This window comes from Sphaeramia orbicularis, chromosome 24 (genome assembly GCF_902148855.1).
Source record: "Sphaeramia orbicularis chromosome 24, fSphaOr1.1, whole genome shotgun sequence".
Taxonomy (NCBI): Eukaryota; Metazoa; Chordata; class Actinopteri; order Kurtiformes; family Apogonidae; genus Sphaeramia; species Sphaeramia orbicularis.
Genome location: NC_043979.1, coordinates 35,506,188 through 35,521,182, shown reverse-complemented (window position 1 = coordinate 35,521,182; position 14,995 = coordinate 35,506,188). Strand labels below are relative to the sequence as shown.

The 14,995-nt window shown below is 37.6% G+C and overlaps 1 protein-coding gene across 1 annotated transcript in view; it reads right to left on the bottom strand.

The window, feature by feature from the left end:
* The window catches only part of LOC115415221 (glutamate receptor ionotropic, kainate 2-like), a 114,558-nt gene that overhangs the window by 63,216 nt on the left and 36,347 nt on the right, over positions 1-14,995 (bottom strand). The window contains exons 2-6 of the mRNA XM_030128728.1: positions 14,696-14,863; positions 10,741-11,004; positions 5,402-5,583; positions 4,358-4,411; positions 2,057-2,230 (exon numbers count right to left, since the gene is read on the bottom strand). Of these exons, the coding sequence (XP_029984588.1) occupies positions 2,057-2,230; positions 4,358-4,411; positions 5,402-5,583; positions 10,741-11,004; positions 14,696-14,863 (842 nt within the window). The remainder of the gene's footprint in view (positions 1-2,056; positions 2,231-4,357; positions 4,412-5,401; positions 5,584-10,740; positions 11,005-14,695; positions 14,864-14,995) is intronic.

The window sequence follows — 14,995 nt, the reverse complement described above, 5'->3', positions numbered from 1 at the left end:
AAAAGAACTGAGCTAATTAGCATCCCTCGTCTTATTATGAATCCCTTCGTGTCAGAGACATATCTGACAAACAGATTTAAGAGGCAAAGACTGAATGTTTCTGCCATCCCACACCAAGGAGGGACTTCTCATTATGCATCCTTTCCTGAAACAACACTTGGCCTCACCCAAGGCACAGAGTGTCACAGCGATTATACACAGCGTTAATGGAAGCCTAGTGGTGTAAGAAAACACTGCATATTTCTCGGAAAGGTTTGAACATCCCAACCCCCCCCCCCCCATCTCTACCGCCCGTTCTCCTCTTCCTCCCCTTCCTCATCAACCCCCACTACCTCACCTCACCTTCTCATCCTCCTCCCGCCTCAGTCAATCAATCCTTCATGAAATCACAAGGTGACAAGGACGGCGTTGTCCTGGTAACCATTGCTACACAACTGTTGCCTGGTCACCGAGCACAAACAAGCCGAGAGCCCTGCACGGCGTCTGTGTTGCAGAGAATAAGAACAAGGTATGAGCGAGAGGAAATAAAAGGCTGGAGGGAGGGTCGAGGGTGGAAGGTCATGCGCTGACTGCTGCAGCCCAGCCTCACTTTAATTTAATGATACCCTTCAAGGTGGCTTCTCAGCCCACAGTGCTGTATTATAAATGGGTAGCAAATCCACAATTTAATTGGGCTTGCTGAAACCTTGTATTATTCTAACCTATACTTACATAAATATAGATTCAGTCTATTTTTTTTAATCACCAGTAAAACAGTTTTTCCATTATGACTTTATTAAACCATTAAAATGACAATGTTTTTATATTTATGCTACTATCTCTCCACTCACTCATTATAACAAATCCTCTTAGGGCGAAACACTCTAAAGAATAAAATACATCAGAGAAGGGATTTATAAATAGAGTGCTCTAATGAAGTACTTTATCAAGCTTGCACGAGCCTTTGGACATATTATTTATTATTTAATGGTGGTTCTACTCCAGTAAGATATGTCAATATATAGTATGGGATCTGACAAAATGATTCATGCAATGCTAATTAATCAATTCAATGTTCTCTCCTAATATCCATTAATTTCCGGTGGAGGAAAAAAAAAAAATCAAGTGATTTAACCTCTTTGTGCATTGCATTAATCTTTTTGCATACATAATTGCTTTGCTTGTTTTTGCACACTTGGGCGCCACAGGAGGAAAACAATGTTTGCTTGAGGGAAATAAAATATGATATTTCTATATTTACAGCAGAGTGTGCTGTATATTTCTGGCAAGACAGTGCAATAAACTTTGTCATACCGTGTGTACATGTAAGAAGATAATATTAACACATAGATTTCAGTAAGTACATTTGTGTTTTATCTGTTAAAATGAGGGTGTGCTTTCCCAAACTTCACATACAGAGACGATGCCAAAGACCTTTCTTTCATTACACATCTCAGACTCTGATACTGGGTCTAACATCTGCCAAGACAAAAGGAAGACTAGTTGAAAGTGGCAAAAAAGGTGTTTGTCTGCAGGAAAGGTGTTGTGAGGGAGGTGGAGTAAATTGACTGTTTACAACAACAGACGCAGAGAGGGACCTTGAATGTCCATGACAAGCTCTATTCCCTTTTTCACTTTCAAATCACCTTAGCCCATGCTTTTTTGGACGGCATCCTAAAAAACCAAGGCCATAATTTCCATCCAATTTGCTCTCTCTCTCTGCATGAACACTGACAGATTGTCATATTTTGGCCACTCTCCCAGAGGAGAGTCGAGAGAGGCAGGAGGGCAGATAAACGGCTATTACCATTCACAACGGCTCATTACTGAGCATTTAGACCCAGGAGCACCTACCCAAAAGCACAGGGCATTAAACCTGCCTCCATGCCCACCCCGGGAGCTTTGCACCATGAAACTTATGATTGACAACGAGTGCTCGTTCTCCTATAAATAAGTGAACATTCCAAATGAAGCGCCTGCAGCATAAATCTCCTGAATCTTTAAATTGATTCAGTCACTTGGAGATACAAGTGCAGATATGTGTCAGCGTTATAGGAGGTTTAATATTCGAGCCTACCGTCATGAATCCATCCAACAAGCCTGAGTCCGGTTTGGGTGGGGCTTGAAGCCGCTCCATCGACCACTTCTCAATGATTGACGAAACCTGAGAATTTTCTGTGTTGAGGATGCGAAAGCCGGTCATGTTGACTCCACTGTAACGATACGGTTCCATGTCCAGGGCAAACAGGTCCTAGAAGCAAAAAGATGGAGGTCTGTCTATGTCTGAAAACACACTGGAAACAATTCATTTCTTTTTTTTTTTTTTTTTTTTTGAACTTTTTATTTATTCCACTAATATAAAACACATGAAGATGTACAAAAATCACACCAGCCTCAGTCTACAAATCACTCAATCCGTGTCACATTACTTTCACTCATAACTACTTATACTACACCTTTTACATATAGGTCAAAAACAAGTCAAGGTCATATATAATTTACATAAATACCAACAACATTCTTGAAATCTGACTTCTAATATTCCACCAGCACAGATAAGTGAATTTGCAAAACCAAAACAGGTGCTATTGAGGAAAAGAAATGGAATAAAATAATTGAACTGCCAAAAAGCAACACGTGTAAATAAAAAAAAAAAAAAAAAAAGAGCAATATTAAAAACAAAAGAGGTATTTAGAGCTCTTGTATCGCTTGAATTATTGGTTTCCATCTTCTCTCAAATTTTTCTAGTTTCAGTTGTAATCTTGCAGTAGTTTTTTCCATAATAACAATCTTTTTTACTTTGTCTATCCATTGTGTTATGTTGGGGGTGTGTGGCTTCAGCCAGTTAATTGTGATCATTTTCTTTGCTTTTACGAGTAAGACTTTCAATAAAAAGCTACAATCTCTGTCTATCAGATCTTCAGGTAATATTCCAAGTATATACAGGGTTTAGTCAAGATGTAGGTCAATACCCAGAAATCTTTCTATTTCTGTTTTCACACGCCTCCACAAATCTTTGATCTGTGGGCAATCTAATTAATTTCTTATCTTTGGTTTTACACCCTTTATTGTAATATGTCTCATGTGTCCTTAAGAATTTGGAGCGATCATTTAAGGGGCAGCTTCAGCAAAAAAAAAAAAGAGTTGGAGGGTGCAGCTGAAGGTAATTCAGGGTTATTTTATTTCATGCTGAGGTAGTAGCCTTGATTAAGGCAAGGCTTTCAAGGTTACAGGCAGGCTTTTGGTGGACTGCCATCTATCATGTGGAAGTGAAAGGACAACCCAATTGTCCTGCATACAGCAAGTCTGGCATCTCACCAGGCAGATGTCTCCGGGACGCACCAGCACAGTTGACAGAGCAACAGCAGGTGATGGACATAGAATGGGGGTGCCATGGTCAATGTTTGCTGTCCTATTTCGAAAGCAGAAGGGATGGCTTGGTACCAGTATACAGCAGCTTTGGACGGCGCAGTGGCCTCTAACCTGCCAAACACTGGCTGCTGTTAAAGTAGGCACGTCCCCTCTGTAACAAGCAGCAGCATGGTACTAAAACAGCCACATAATCACTATTCTTTTTCCTTTCCAAATAACATACCTGCTGCCACTCGCTCCCCTTTCATCTAGCCAGGGTTCATATATAGATGCACCAAAGGATAGTTACAAATCTTGGGCACTAGTAAATATCTTTTTCAGGTCCGTTTTCTCTAACCTTTCTCCCACCTTTTTCAGTTTGTGCTCCCAAACAAGACACTGTGCCATTTGTTTGTTACAGCTATAATGAACCAAATGGGTAGCAGTCTCATTCAGTAAGGGCTATTATCTGAGCTCTCAGTCTCCTGTTCTCCGGGCTCACTGAAGATGTGCTGCTTTTCATCTGGAGCGTGGCAAGCAATCTCTGTAGAAGCTAGATCAAAGAACTTTGAAGAACTTCAATCGCTGTCAGAGTCCTAATAAAATATATCCAACCGCTTTTGTTTTAGACACTCAGGGACCTGGCCAATTAAAACAAAAAAATACACAGCTAAACTTTTTTTTTTTTTGTTTTAATGATCCTTGAAAATGCAGTATATTTATTACAATAAACAACACTACAGTGAATTGGCATCTATGTCAGATTGTAGCTCAAGTTCACAATATATCCTACATAAATGAAAATAATACGTTTTCCCCCTAAACTACTTCATTGTTGTGTCAAACTGAATTTCACTCTCAGAGACAGAAACATGCTATGATACGCTCACAAACAAATGAATCATTATCCAGTAAAAGAAACCCATTTAAATCCCAAATACTACCAGGTAAATAAAAAAAAACAACACAAAAACACCTGACTATGTAACTGCATTTTCCATATGAAAAGAAAAGCCACCACACTTACCAGGGTAGTAAAAATATAATGGTAATATTCTGTCATCATGCCCATAGCCAGTGCCTAAGGGGGAAAAAACAACAGATGGTAACTTCAAATCAATCAAACTCTATTCATTTTAATTTTCTGTTTAACTGTTATTTAACCAGAGTGATCACCCTGATGTTAACACTATTCCGGTTCCTGGAATGCAGATTAAAATAGACCGGACCTTGGTTACAGTGCATGTGGGGCTAGTGATAGATGAATAGATTTAATAAATTATTATTACCCTTAATAACACCACATCATCAGACAAACTAATTCGTACCCCACTGCCTGAGCATCCATTAAATTATAATTCCATGTAAAATCGATTTAAAACATTCATTGCCGCTTCCTGAAAATATTCTTAACTAGGCATCTTTTACACCAAATGAGTTGTTCCTTAGCTTCCTGTCTGATAAATTTGGATGTTTTCTGTGAAAGCACCATCAGGAATCTTTAAATTTACAAAAAAAAAACACACAAACAACACTAAATAATCTCACTCATGTTGTTTCCCGTAGATGTTGAGCTATAAGGAGCATTCAAACAGTGCAATATACTTGTACGAAGACTTCAATTCAATAAGAACCCCCGCAGTTCTCATAAATAATGTGCCTCTGTTAAATGAATTTAACATGCCTGTGAGCAGAATTAGACTTTCTAATTAAAAAACCTTTATTGTGCAATGGAGAGCATCCATTATGACGGGTCAGTAGTGAAGATCTAATATTCTATTAGGACATTAAAGATGCACGGGGCAGAAAGTAACTATTTGAGTCATTTGCATTAGTACTTAAAAAGAGAAAGACGAGGAGAACATAATGAAGGGAGGACATATGGGGGTTATTGTTTTAGTTTCCATACATAATGGATGAACTGTGCGCTGAATACTGAGTATATGTTTCTATAAGGTGAAATCATGTAAATTTTTTGGCTGATAATTAAATTTTAATTCAATCTACAATGAGTACAGCTAACTGGTTTTTAATGCTGAACACATCACGGCTCATTACGGTTAGTTCATACCTGTTTCAGTATCCAGGCAGCCATCTCATGTCCACAATCAAAGATCACATGGAACTCCTTTGCTTTCTTCATCTCTTTCAGAAGTGGCTTGGCGTCCTTGGTCTCTGTGGGCAGCTGTCGGATCTTCAAACGAATGTTATATCGTGACGGTGCCTTGATCAGTTCCTGCAGTCGAATGAGACCTGCAGACAAAGAGGACACATATACCCTGTAAAAGAATTTTAAAGATGCAGCTACATAAATGTGTTTGATCTTCCGCCATTTTGAAGCATCTCTGATTCTGAGGGGGCCATGAAACCGACTGAATTCAGGTTTTCTCAGCAGAAAAAGGCTTATATACATGCCTTCCTAATCCACAGTCTATTGATCCTCCTACTCATGCTTGGCAAGCAAACAGAGTGCTAAAGACCTATCAAGAGAATTTAACACCAACCCAGCACATAGCACTCTTTTATACCAAAAGCACAAAATAGAAAGAACCTCTGCAGCCTCCTACAGAAACTTCCAATCCCACAGAAGAGTGTTGATTCACTCTGCGTTGTACAGTTGCATGGAATAGGTTCAATTTTAACCTGATGGAAAGCCATGGTCAGCCCTGCCTCTGCTGCTTCTCTCACACACACTTCAGATGTGTTCTGATGAGAGTGGCTCTGTTTGCCTAGCTTGTACTTGCCCCTAGGGAGCCAGACGGCACCATCACATATTGAGCTACAATCTTCACCTTTCATTTCTCGACCACACGCTCAGGTAGAAAGCTCTCCGGGAGATACTGTGATGAGATTACAATGAGTTTCTCCCTCAGTAAAGAACTTCAGAGTCCAGGGATGAAAGAAGCTGGATTGATGGGAGAGATGATTACTTGTCATGGGTATAAAAATGGATGGAGCAGCGAGAATAGTTTGAGAGGGAACTGGAGAGAGATAGGATTTTTTTTTTTTTTTTTCTTCCATGGAACCACTTTAAGATAGCTCAGCCTATTTTTTATTTTGAAATGAAGTGCTGTGTGAGCAGTTTAATGGTCTTACTGTGAGTGGGGTTGGGTCTCCCTGAGGCCTATGGAAAGATTGGTGTGAAATAGGAACATGCAGGTCTTGTTGTGAAAAGAACCTTTATAGGGAAGAATACTGAACCTCCTAGAGCTTCCTTCAGGTAATCCCACTAGATCCCCACTCTAGGGCATGTCTTGGTCTCCCTGTTTTTGTTCAAACTGACACTTTGGGAGGTGTTAAGCAAGGAAAAAAATCTGTCAGGGGAGCTCAACGTTTGGGAAACACTGTCAGTGTGGATGTTTGTGGGCTCTGGCTAATGCCTTCAGACTTTCCCTCTGGATCTTCTAACGGCTGTGTGTGAATATTTTATCCCCTCCGATAGTTTTTCCTGCCAGCCGTCAGATAGGCTCCAATCAGCAGCACGAGGCCCTGGAGCATGAAGCTGTGTGATTACAGCCAGAGACCGGGTGGAAGAGGTAACGCGGCTATGCAGCTGTCACGCTTTTTCAGGGGGCATCAGGTGTGTTGCAGTCGAAATGCTCCATAGAGGAAGCTTAATCTGCTCCTATCTGACAGAGAGAGGCGAGAGGTCACCTTTTGGTAGCTCACTGGGGCAGTTGTTAGAGAATGAAAGTGTTAACAAAGTAAGCTCTGAGGCAGGAAGGAGAGGGGGAGGGAGTCAAGGAGATGAGTCAGAATAATGTGACGAGTGGGACAAGTCAATGAGATGTTGTCCAAGGTTAATGCATTATCACAAACATGCTATAGTTACTGTGTTTTATTTCTTTTTATGCCACATATAGCTACGGGAGGAAAGCAATAGTGGAGGGAGTAGTCGATGAAGAGGGTACTATGAATATTTTCAGAGTTCATTGTGCAATTCTGGCTGGGATCATGCAATACCTGCCAAATGTGAGTGTGTGTGTGTGTGATTGCCTTTTTTATTACGGTTTTTACTCAGGTTTTTTTTTTATTTATTTTTAATGGTCTTGTAGTATTTTTATATTTATGCTGTTTCTTCTTCATCATAAAAAGGATAGCATTCTCAATTTAATACAATGACACTAGAGACATTTACCCATTCCTTCATTCATTCGTACTCTCTACATTTTTTAATTGCTGTTGAGTCATTCTGAGAAATTTCTATTTGGGTTTCTTTACTTTGAACTCAATAAAACATACACTTCCCCCTCCTGGAAATAAGTAGCATTGATCTATATCTATTTCTGTGTCTGTAAAACACTATTAGAAAAAATAGTCATGTATTCTGAGGTAAGTATTACCCTCAAAAAACACTTTTATGTATGAGTTCTAGGGATGCACCGATACCACTTTTTTCCAGACCGAGTACTAGTACTTACATTTGAGTACTTGCCAATACCGATACGAGTACTTAATAATCCCATTCCAACTCTTAGCTCCTTTTGTAAATGTGCTTTATTGTCGTTGTCATTAGTCTGACTGGAAAAAAGTGCTGCTACTGACGTTTAATGTGTTGGAATGAGCGTTTCTCCATGAAAACGAGTAAAGTTTTTTGAGGAGAAGAAGAAGAAGAAAGTCAGTAATAACAAACATGGAGATGACAGAGGTAACACTAATGTGATTCTGATATTGCAGCGTTTTTGCTGGTAAGGTTTAACAGCTTAGCTTCAGCAGGTAGAGAAAAGAGAAATGAGCGATAAGTTTCATTTTCACTTCCGCTGACGGTGGTCCACACCGCTCCGTACTCTCGGTGGTATCCTCTGTCTGGGTATGCATCCGCCAGCACCTGGAAAACGGATGGAATGTATGCAGAGGATGGACAGAACGCTGCGTCCGTATCTGTCTGTGTCTTTAACGTTACTTGCAGTCAGCGTTACTTTTATCACCGTCATTTATTTTGAAAAATCTCCACACTCTTCCCACTCCCCACACATTATTCCACCACCACGTACCTGCTGCACTGAACTGTGAATGTCACACGGCCATAAGTGGTATCGGTGCATTTGTATCGGATTACTTTTACGAGCATGAATACGAGTACACACACTGAGTATTGGAGCCGATACCCAATACTCGTATCGGTATCAGTGCATCCCTAATAAATACATTATATATAGAGCTTTAATGCCTCCCTTTTGCTCCTCTACAGTAGAAACATTGTCCAGTACTAGCTGCCATAAGCTAGAAGTAGCTAACATCAACAAAAAACCACCTCCTAGAAAAACACAGACTCCAATACAAACTTGACATATGCACGCAAAAATGTTAACATTTTCTATACTGAACCTTGAATCATAATAAATAATCATTTATTAACTGATTTTTGTGTTACATTAATAATATGAATCTGCAAAATAAGAAAATTTATCAAAAAATATTTGTATTTATTCCACCATTGAAAGAAAGACTGTGACTATGAAGAGGTAAAAAGCAGTAAAACTAACAATTTTAAGTCACTGGTGTTAAAATCACTAAAATGGTTCAGCTATATAGTCACGGAAAAAATAGCTTTATTTCTAGATTTAACAATCTTAATACAAGAAATCTTCTCAAGTGAAGTTATCTTGCTGCATGGACAGATATTTCTTTTCTTTTGAGTACCTTTGTCCTTAGATTTAGTGTTTTTATCTTGTTTTTACACAACTATTTTTGCAGTGTATGAACACAGCCCCTATACTAGTAATACAGTCACGGAAAAAATTATCAGACCATCAAAAGTCATCAAAAAACAATGGTTACACAATCCAGTACTAACTCCTGTGTGTATCATGTGACTAAAACAGACAGAAAAGAAAACATGGAATGCCTAAAAGCACAGTTTTTGCCATAGATATTGATGTAACAACTGGAGTGATTTTGGTTATTATCAAGAAAACCATGGAAAATGTTTAGATATCAGCTCTGAAATTAAACTCTTATGAGCTACTTTTGTTGTTATCATTATATTTGTCCAAACAAATGTACCTTTAGTTGTACCAGACATTAAAATGAACAAGAAATTGAAGAAAACAACGGGTAGCCTAATAATTTTTTCTGTGACTATATAGACAAAGGTGCAATTTAATATGTTAACTATTAAACAGAGCTCATCAGAGTACAGTGTCAGTCTAAAAGTTAAACTCCCTCTCAGGACTGTCTAATTTACTTGAATCAAGTTGTCCAAAAAACACACTGCAAAAATCAAAATCTTACCAAGTGTATTTTTCTCATTTCTAGTCAAAATATCTCATCACATTCCAAATAAGACATAATCACCTAAAGAGTAACATTTCAGTGAGATATAAGAAGTTATTTTTAGACAATAGATATTGAAAATCTTATTTCAAGAAATCTTACCAAGATAATTTTCACTTGTTCCATTTTTTTGTGTTATTCAAGTTTTTTTTTTTTTGCTTAATTCAAGCAAAAACTTCTGCCAAAGGAACAAGTGAAAATTCTCTTGGTAAGATTTCTTGAATCTTGAATTTAGCAAAAAAATTCTTGAATTAAGCAAAAAAAAAAAAAAATCTTGAATTAAGCAAAAAATCTTGAATTAAGCAAAAAAATCTTGAATTTAGCAAAAAAAAAAATTCTTGAATTAAGCAAAATAATCTGCCAGTGGAACAAGTGAAAATTATCTTGGTGAGATTTCTTGAAATAAGATTTTCAAGATCTATTGTCTAAAAATAAGTTCTTATATCTCACTGAAAAGTTACTCTAGAGGTGATTATGTCTTATTTTAAGTGCAATGAGATATTTTGACTAGAAATGATAAAAATACACTTGATAAGATTTTTAGTTTTTGCAGTGCATCACACTAAATTGCTCATAAATCATAAATGAACACTGTTTTTGGTATTTTCTTTGGAGTGATTTCACGTCACCCCATAGAAATATCACTTTCACTCAAGCTAAAATATAGCTCCTCTTTTAAAAATGCATATTATGAGACACTCCACAAAGTCACAGAATAGACTAAATGGCTCAAAAACCCATTTGATAGCCACCCTCTGAGATCAAGTGTCTCTGTGTGTTATTAATGGCTGTTGTCATCCCCCACATACTACAGTTCTGCATTGCATTAATGTGAAGAGACGTTGGGTCATTCTGGGTAATGTGGTTCTCTTTTTTTTTTTTCTACACTGCTGCTCACTCTCCTGGAAGACTGACATGGGCAGCACCTGGAGGACTGAGGCAGAACAGTAAGCTATTGATTTCTGAATTAACTTGACAGGTTACAAAGCACTCACTGAACTCTGAGCAGTGGTGCTGTTTTGTGAAGTTCACCTGGTACCTCGTGCTTTTCTGGTCATTTTAAAGCGTAAAGGCTGATACTTTCAAATCACATCACAATCCGTAAGATAAGATAAAGACAGACCACGACTGTACCTGTACCTGTGCTGTCGTCATAGACCACAGTCACTGTTCTCCACTTGAAGAAGTGCACCAGATCGAGGATGGCTCTACTAAGGGAGGAGAAGTCAGGGAACAGGCTGACATAGTACGAGTCCCTGTTATCTGAAACTTGATGCTTCCATTTGGTCTGAATGTGGGGCACTCCCAGAGCATTACAGATGGACTGCACGGCGTTGGCTGACGAGCTGTGTGAGGGCCCGAAAATGGCCGCCACCCCGAGAGAAAGCTGATCACATGCTGGGAGAGTAGAGAGCAGAAAGAGGAAATGTTTACGGTTGAACGTCCACCAACATACAATACAATACAATAAGACAAGAAAAGATTGAAGTCTATGTGTTGATTAATTTGGTTCAGTGAACTGTCAGCTAGTAAACTCGTTATGTAAATTTTAAAGATGGCAACGTCAAATGGCTTATATTTTGATCAAGCAATTACATAATAATAATAATAATAATAATAATAATAATAATAATAATAACCAAATAACCAGCCAACCTTTTTCTTAAGACACTCATTAGATGCTTTTCCACTGACCCTCAAACTGCGCAAATATAACTTGTGCATAAAAATTTGCCTAATGGAAAAACGACAATTTCGCCAAAAGTCTCATTTTTCGATTAAAAGTTTTTGCGCTGGCATGAGGTGGTTTTGCAAGCGTAGTGCAAATGGTATATCACGCAAAACTGCAATGGAAAGATCTTTTTCCCAACTAGAGTCAGGTGAATTAAAAAAACGGATGTTGCCGTATGTTACAAACAAGCGAAGAAGAAGAAGAAGAAGAAACATGTCGCGGTATGTGTAGACACACCAGGAAACCCAAACATTTTTGAATTTAGTACGAGATAGAGGGGTAGTCTATAATAATAATTAATATATCTGTAAATCAACACTATATTTACGTTCGTCGCCATGTTTATGGAATGACTTCTCGTGTCATTTCGCGATAATAAATAAACAAATCATCGCATTTGTGATTTAATGGAAAAAACGACATTATGCACTTCTGTTTTTTTGACATTTAGTAAATATTGGTAAAGTCTTGCGCTGATGTTCAATGGAAAAGCGACTATTGGAACTGATGGCATTTAACCCTTTATAGGGCACTCATAGAAATACTCTGAAATTTTAAATGACTATTACTTTTGTGAAATTTCAAATTTTTTTTATTGTCATGTAGAAAATCAAGGTTAATGAAGTTACCATATTTAGTTCCTTGTTCATAAGGTACCAAAAAAAAAGTCCAATAAGTATATATAAAAAATACAATAAAAACACATGTAAGGTGGAAGGAACATGTATTTGATAACATTAGAACATGACTTTTCTAGCATTAGACCAACAGAAGTGCTGGTCCAGACCCCTGTCCACATCCACATTCTGCCTTTGAACATCATTCCTTACATTAGTACCATTACTGCATGGTACCTAACAAAGCAGGTACACTCACTGTTCATGCAGAGGTGGACCTTACAGACCCTGTAGACCACACTGGACCTGAGATTGGTGACTCACTGTCCTCACTGGAACTGTTACTGTCACTGTTTTGGCATGTATGCTGAAATAACCAAAAATAGCCACTTGCCTGATAAAGGGTTAATATTAACAACAGGGGAACTCATAGAGTACAGCTGTTAGCTAAAGCTGGTAGTCCACTATTCTATAATTCTACAATAAGAGTAAAGAACCCATATCTGAACACTTACAGATATATCTGTATTGTTGATATGTATCCATAAATCATCTGACTAGATGGACCCACCCTACTGCATGTTTACAGACTGGAACTACATCTGCAAATGGACGTCCATCAGTCCTGGTGCATCTATAGCCTGTCTGACCACGGGAGTGGATCTCCCCGAGGTTTCTCTTTTCCCACTGGGTTTTTGGGGATTTTCTTGCCTAGAAGGAGGGTCTAAGGACAGGGGATTGCCTGAACATTGATCCATTTCCTTCATCTACTGTTTATGTGACTGTTGTTTGTTTTCATATCCAACTAATTCTGTAAAGCCCTGTGAGGCAACCTTGTTGTGATACAGGGGTCTACAAATAAAATTCAATTGAACTGAATAAGATTTTGTTAACGCTGTTGATGAAATTCTCCCCATATTTTCTTCCATTTTGTCATTTGGTGCAAATTGGAGGATAGTTTTTCATTGACAAAGCCAGAGTTAAATAAATAAAAAAACAATTTATGATGACAAAGACTATGACAAAATCTATTTACATTTTTTACCAATTACGTACATGGGATAAAAATGTGAGGAAGGGATGACTGGACAGTCAGAATCATATCTTAGAGTGGCAGCTAGATTTGAAACCCAAAATTAAATCTGCCCATTAGGATATTTACTAGTACACATCAGCTACATTCACAATAACAGGTTAATAGATGGGAGTCTATAATCAGCTTGGTATTTTTAGATAGAAGCTTAAATAACACATTATGCTTTAATGAAACCTGTTCAGTTTGCATCTTTGTATCTCTAGATAGAAACTAAAATATTGACATTTCATGAACCTAAAATGATACCAGAATTAAATGTAAAATTAAACCATAACAAGTGGTGCCAGACACAAGAAACCCCGCCCCTTGCACGTATTGTAGCTTATTTTGGCATCGATCCAAGTGATGTCATCATGTCTATGAGTGTGCTGATGTCAGCATATCAATTGCCTCTATATATGTGCCAACTTTGAAGTAAATTGAAACAAAATTGATGTTTTTCTAGACATGTGAAATTTTGTCCATTATAAGTAAATGGGAGAATTTTTTTTTTTTTTTTAATTCATAAAAAATTTTAACTTTGACCTACTGTTCCCAAAATGTAATGAGATCTATTCTGGGTCACTGGCAATCTATAAACCCAATTTGGTTTGAATTCAACCAATAGTTTTGCTGCTACAGACATTTGAAATTTCACCCATTGTAAGTAAGTGAGGAAAGAAAAAGAATTTAAAAATTTAACAAAAACATTTCAAAAACAAGCTACCAATTAGACATTTTGCGGAGTGACATCAAAATTAATTTCTATACCTCTGCAATGTTTTAAGTAAATTGGGTTAAAATTGATGTTTTTATAGTGATTTGAAATTGAGCCCATTATAAGTAAATGGGATAAAAAAAAGATTTAAAAAATTCATTAAAAAATGTGACCCCACCTATTTTTCCCAAAATGTAAAGACCTCTATTCTGGGTCACTGGCAATCTATAAACCAAATTTGGTATGAATTCAACCAATAGTTTTGCTGCTACAGACATTTGAAATTTTGCCTATTATAAGTAAATGGGGGAAAAAAAGATTTTAAAAATTCCTAAAAAAAAATGAAACTTTGACATATTTTTCCCAAAATGTAATGACATCTATTCTGGGAAACTGGCAATCTACACACCAAATTTGGTATGAATTCAACCAATAGTTTTACTGCTACAGACATTTGAAATTTTCCCCATTATAAGTAAATGGGGAAAGAAAAAGAGTTTAAAAATTCATAAAAAATTTTAACTTTGACCTATATTTCCCAAAATGTAATGACACCTATTCTGGGTGACTGGTAATCTATAAACCAAATTTGGTAAGAATTCAACCAATAGTTTCGCTGCTAGAGTGTTAACAAACAAAGAAACAAACAAACTGAACCAAAAATAATACCCCCTGCCTCCCCTTGGGGGGCGGGGTAATTAACCCTGTACCCCCCTAAATTCTGAGGCAGTGTGAAGGTCTCCAATATGAAAAGTTGGCTGATCTCTGCCCTTTTTTATGGATCAGTTCCGGCCCATTCCTTACCCTTCCATCCAGTTTCATGAAATTTTGTTTGCTTGTTTGTCCATAACAGACCAATGACAGTGATCTCTTGGTGGAGGTAGGTATTAAAGTAGAACCTCAGCAAAGAGTATTTAAAAAAGAATAAACTATACCTCCTGACTCACCTTTCCTGGAGGCCTCAAAGCTGTCGAAGATGTTTATTCTCTGGATGTCATAAGTCAGTGTGGTGTTTGGGAGCAAGGTGCGGTTCCTGTTGATTGTGTTCAAGGCAAATTTAAAGGCTAGTTCCTCTGCTCCAGAGGGGCCGCTCTCTATGGATTCAAATATTCCCCCTGCGGACAAAGAAAAATCCAAAAAAAAAAAAAAATGAGAGAAGAAAAAGAGGCTCCCTTCATGTATTTTTACAACAGATTCATAAACACAAGTGACATTCAATTGAAAGACCAATATGATGATGGCAATTA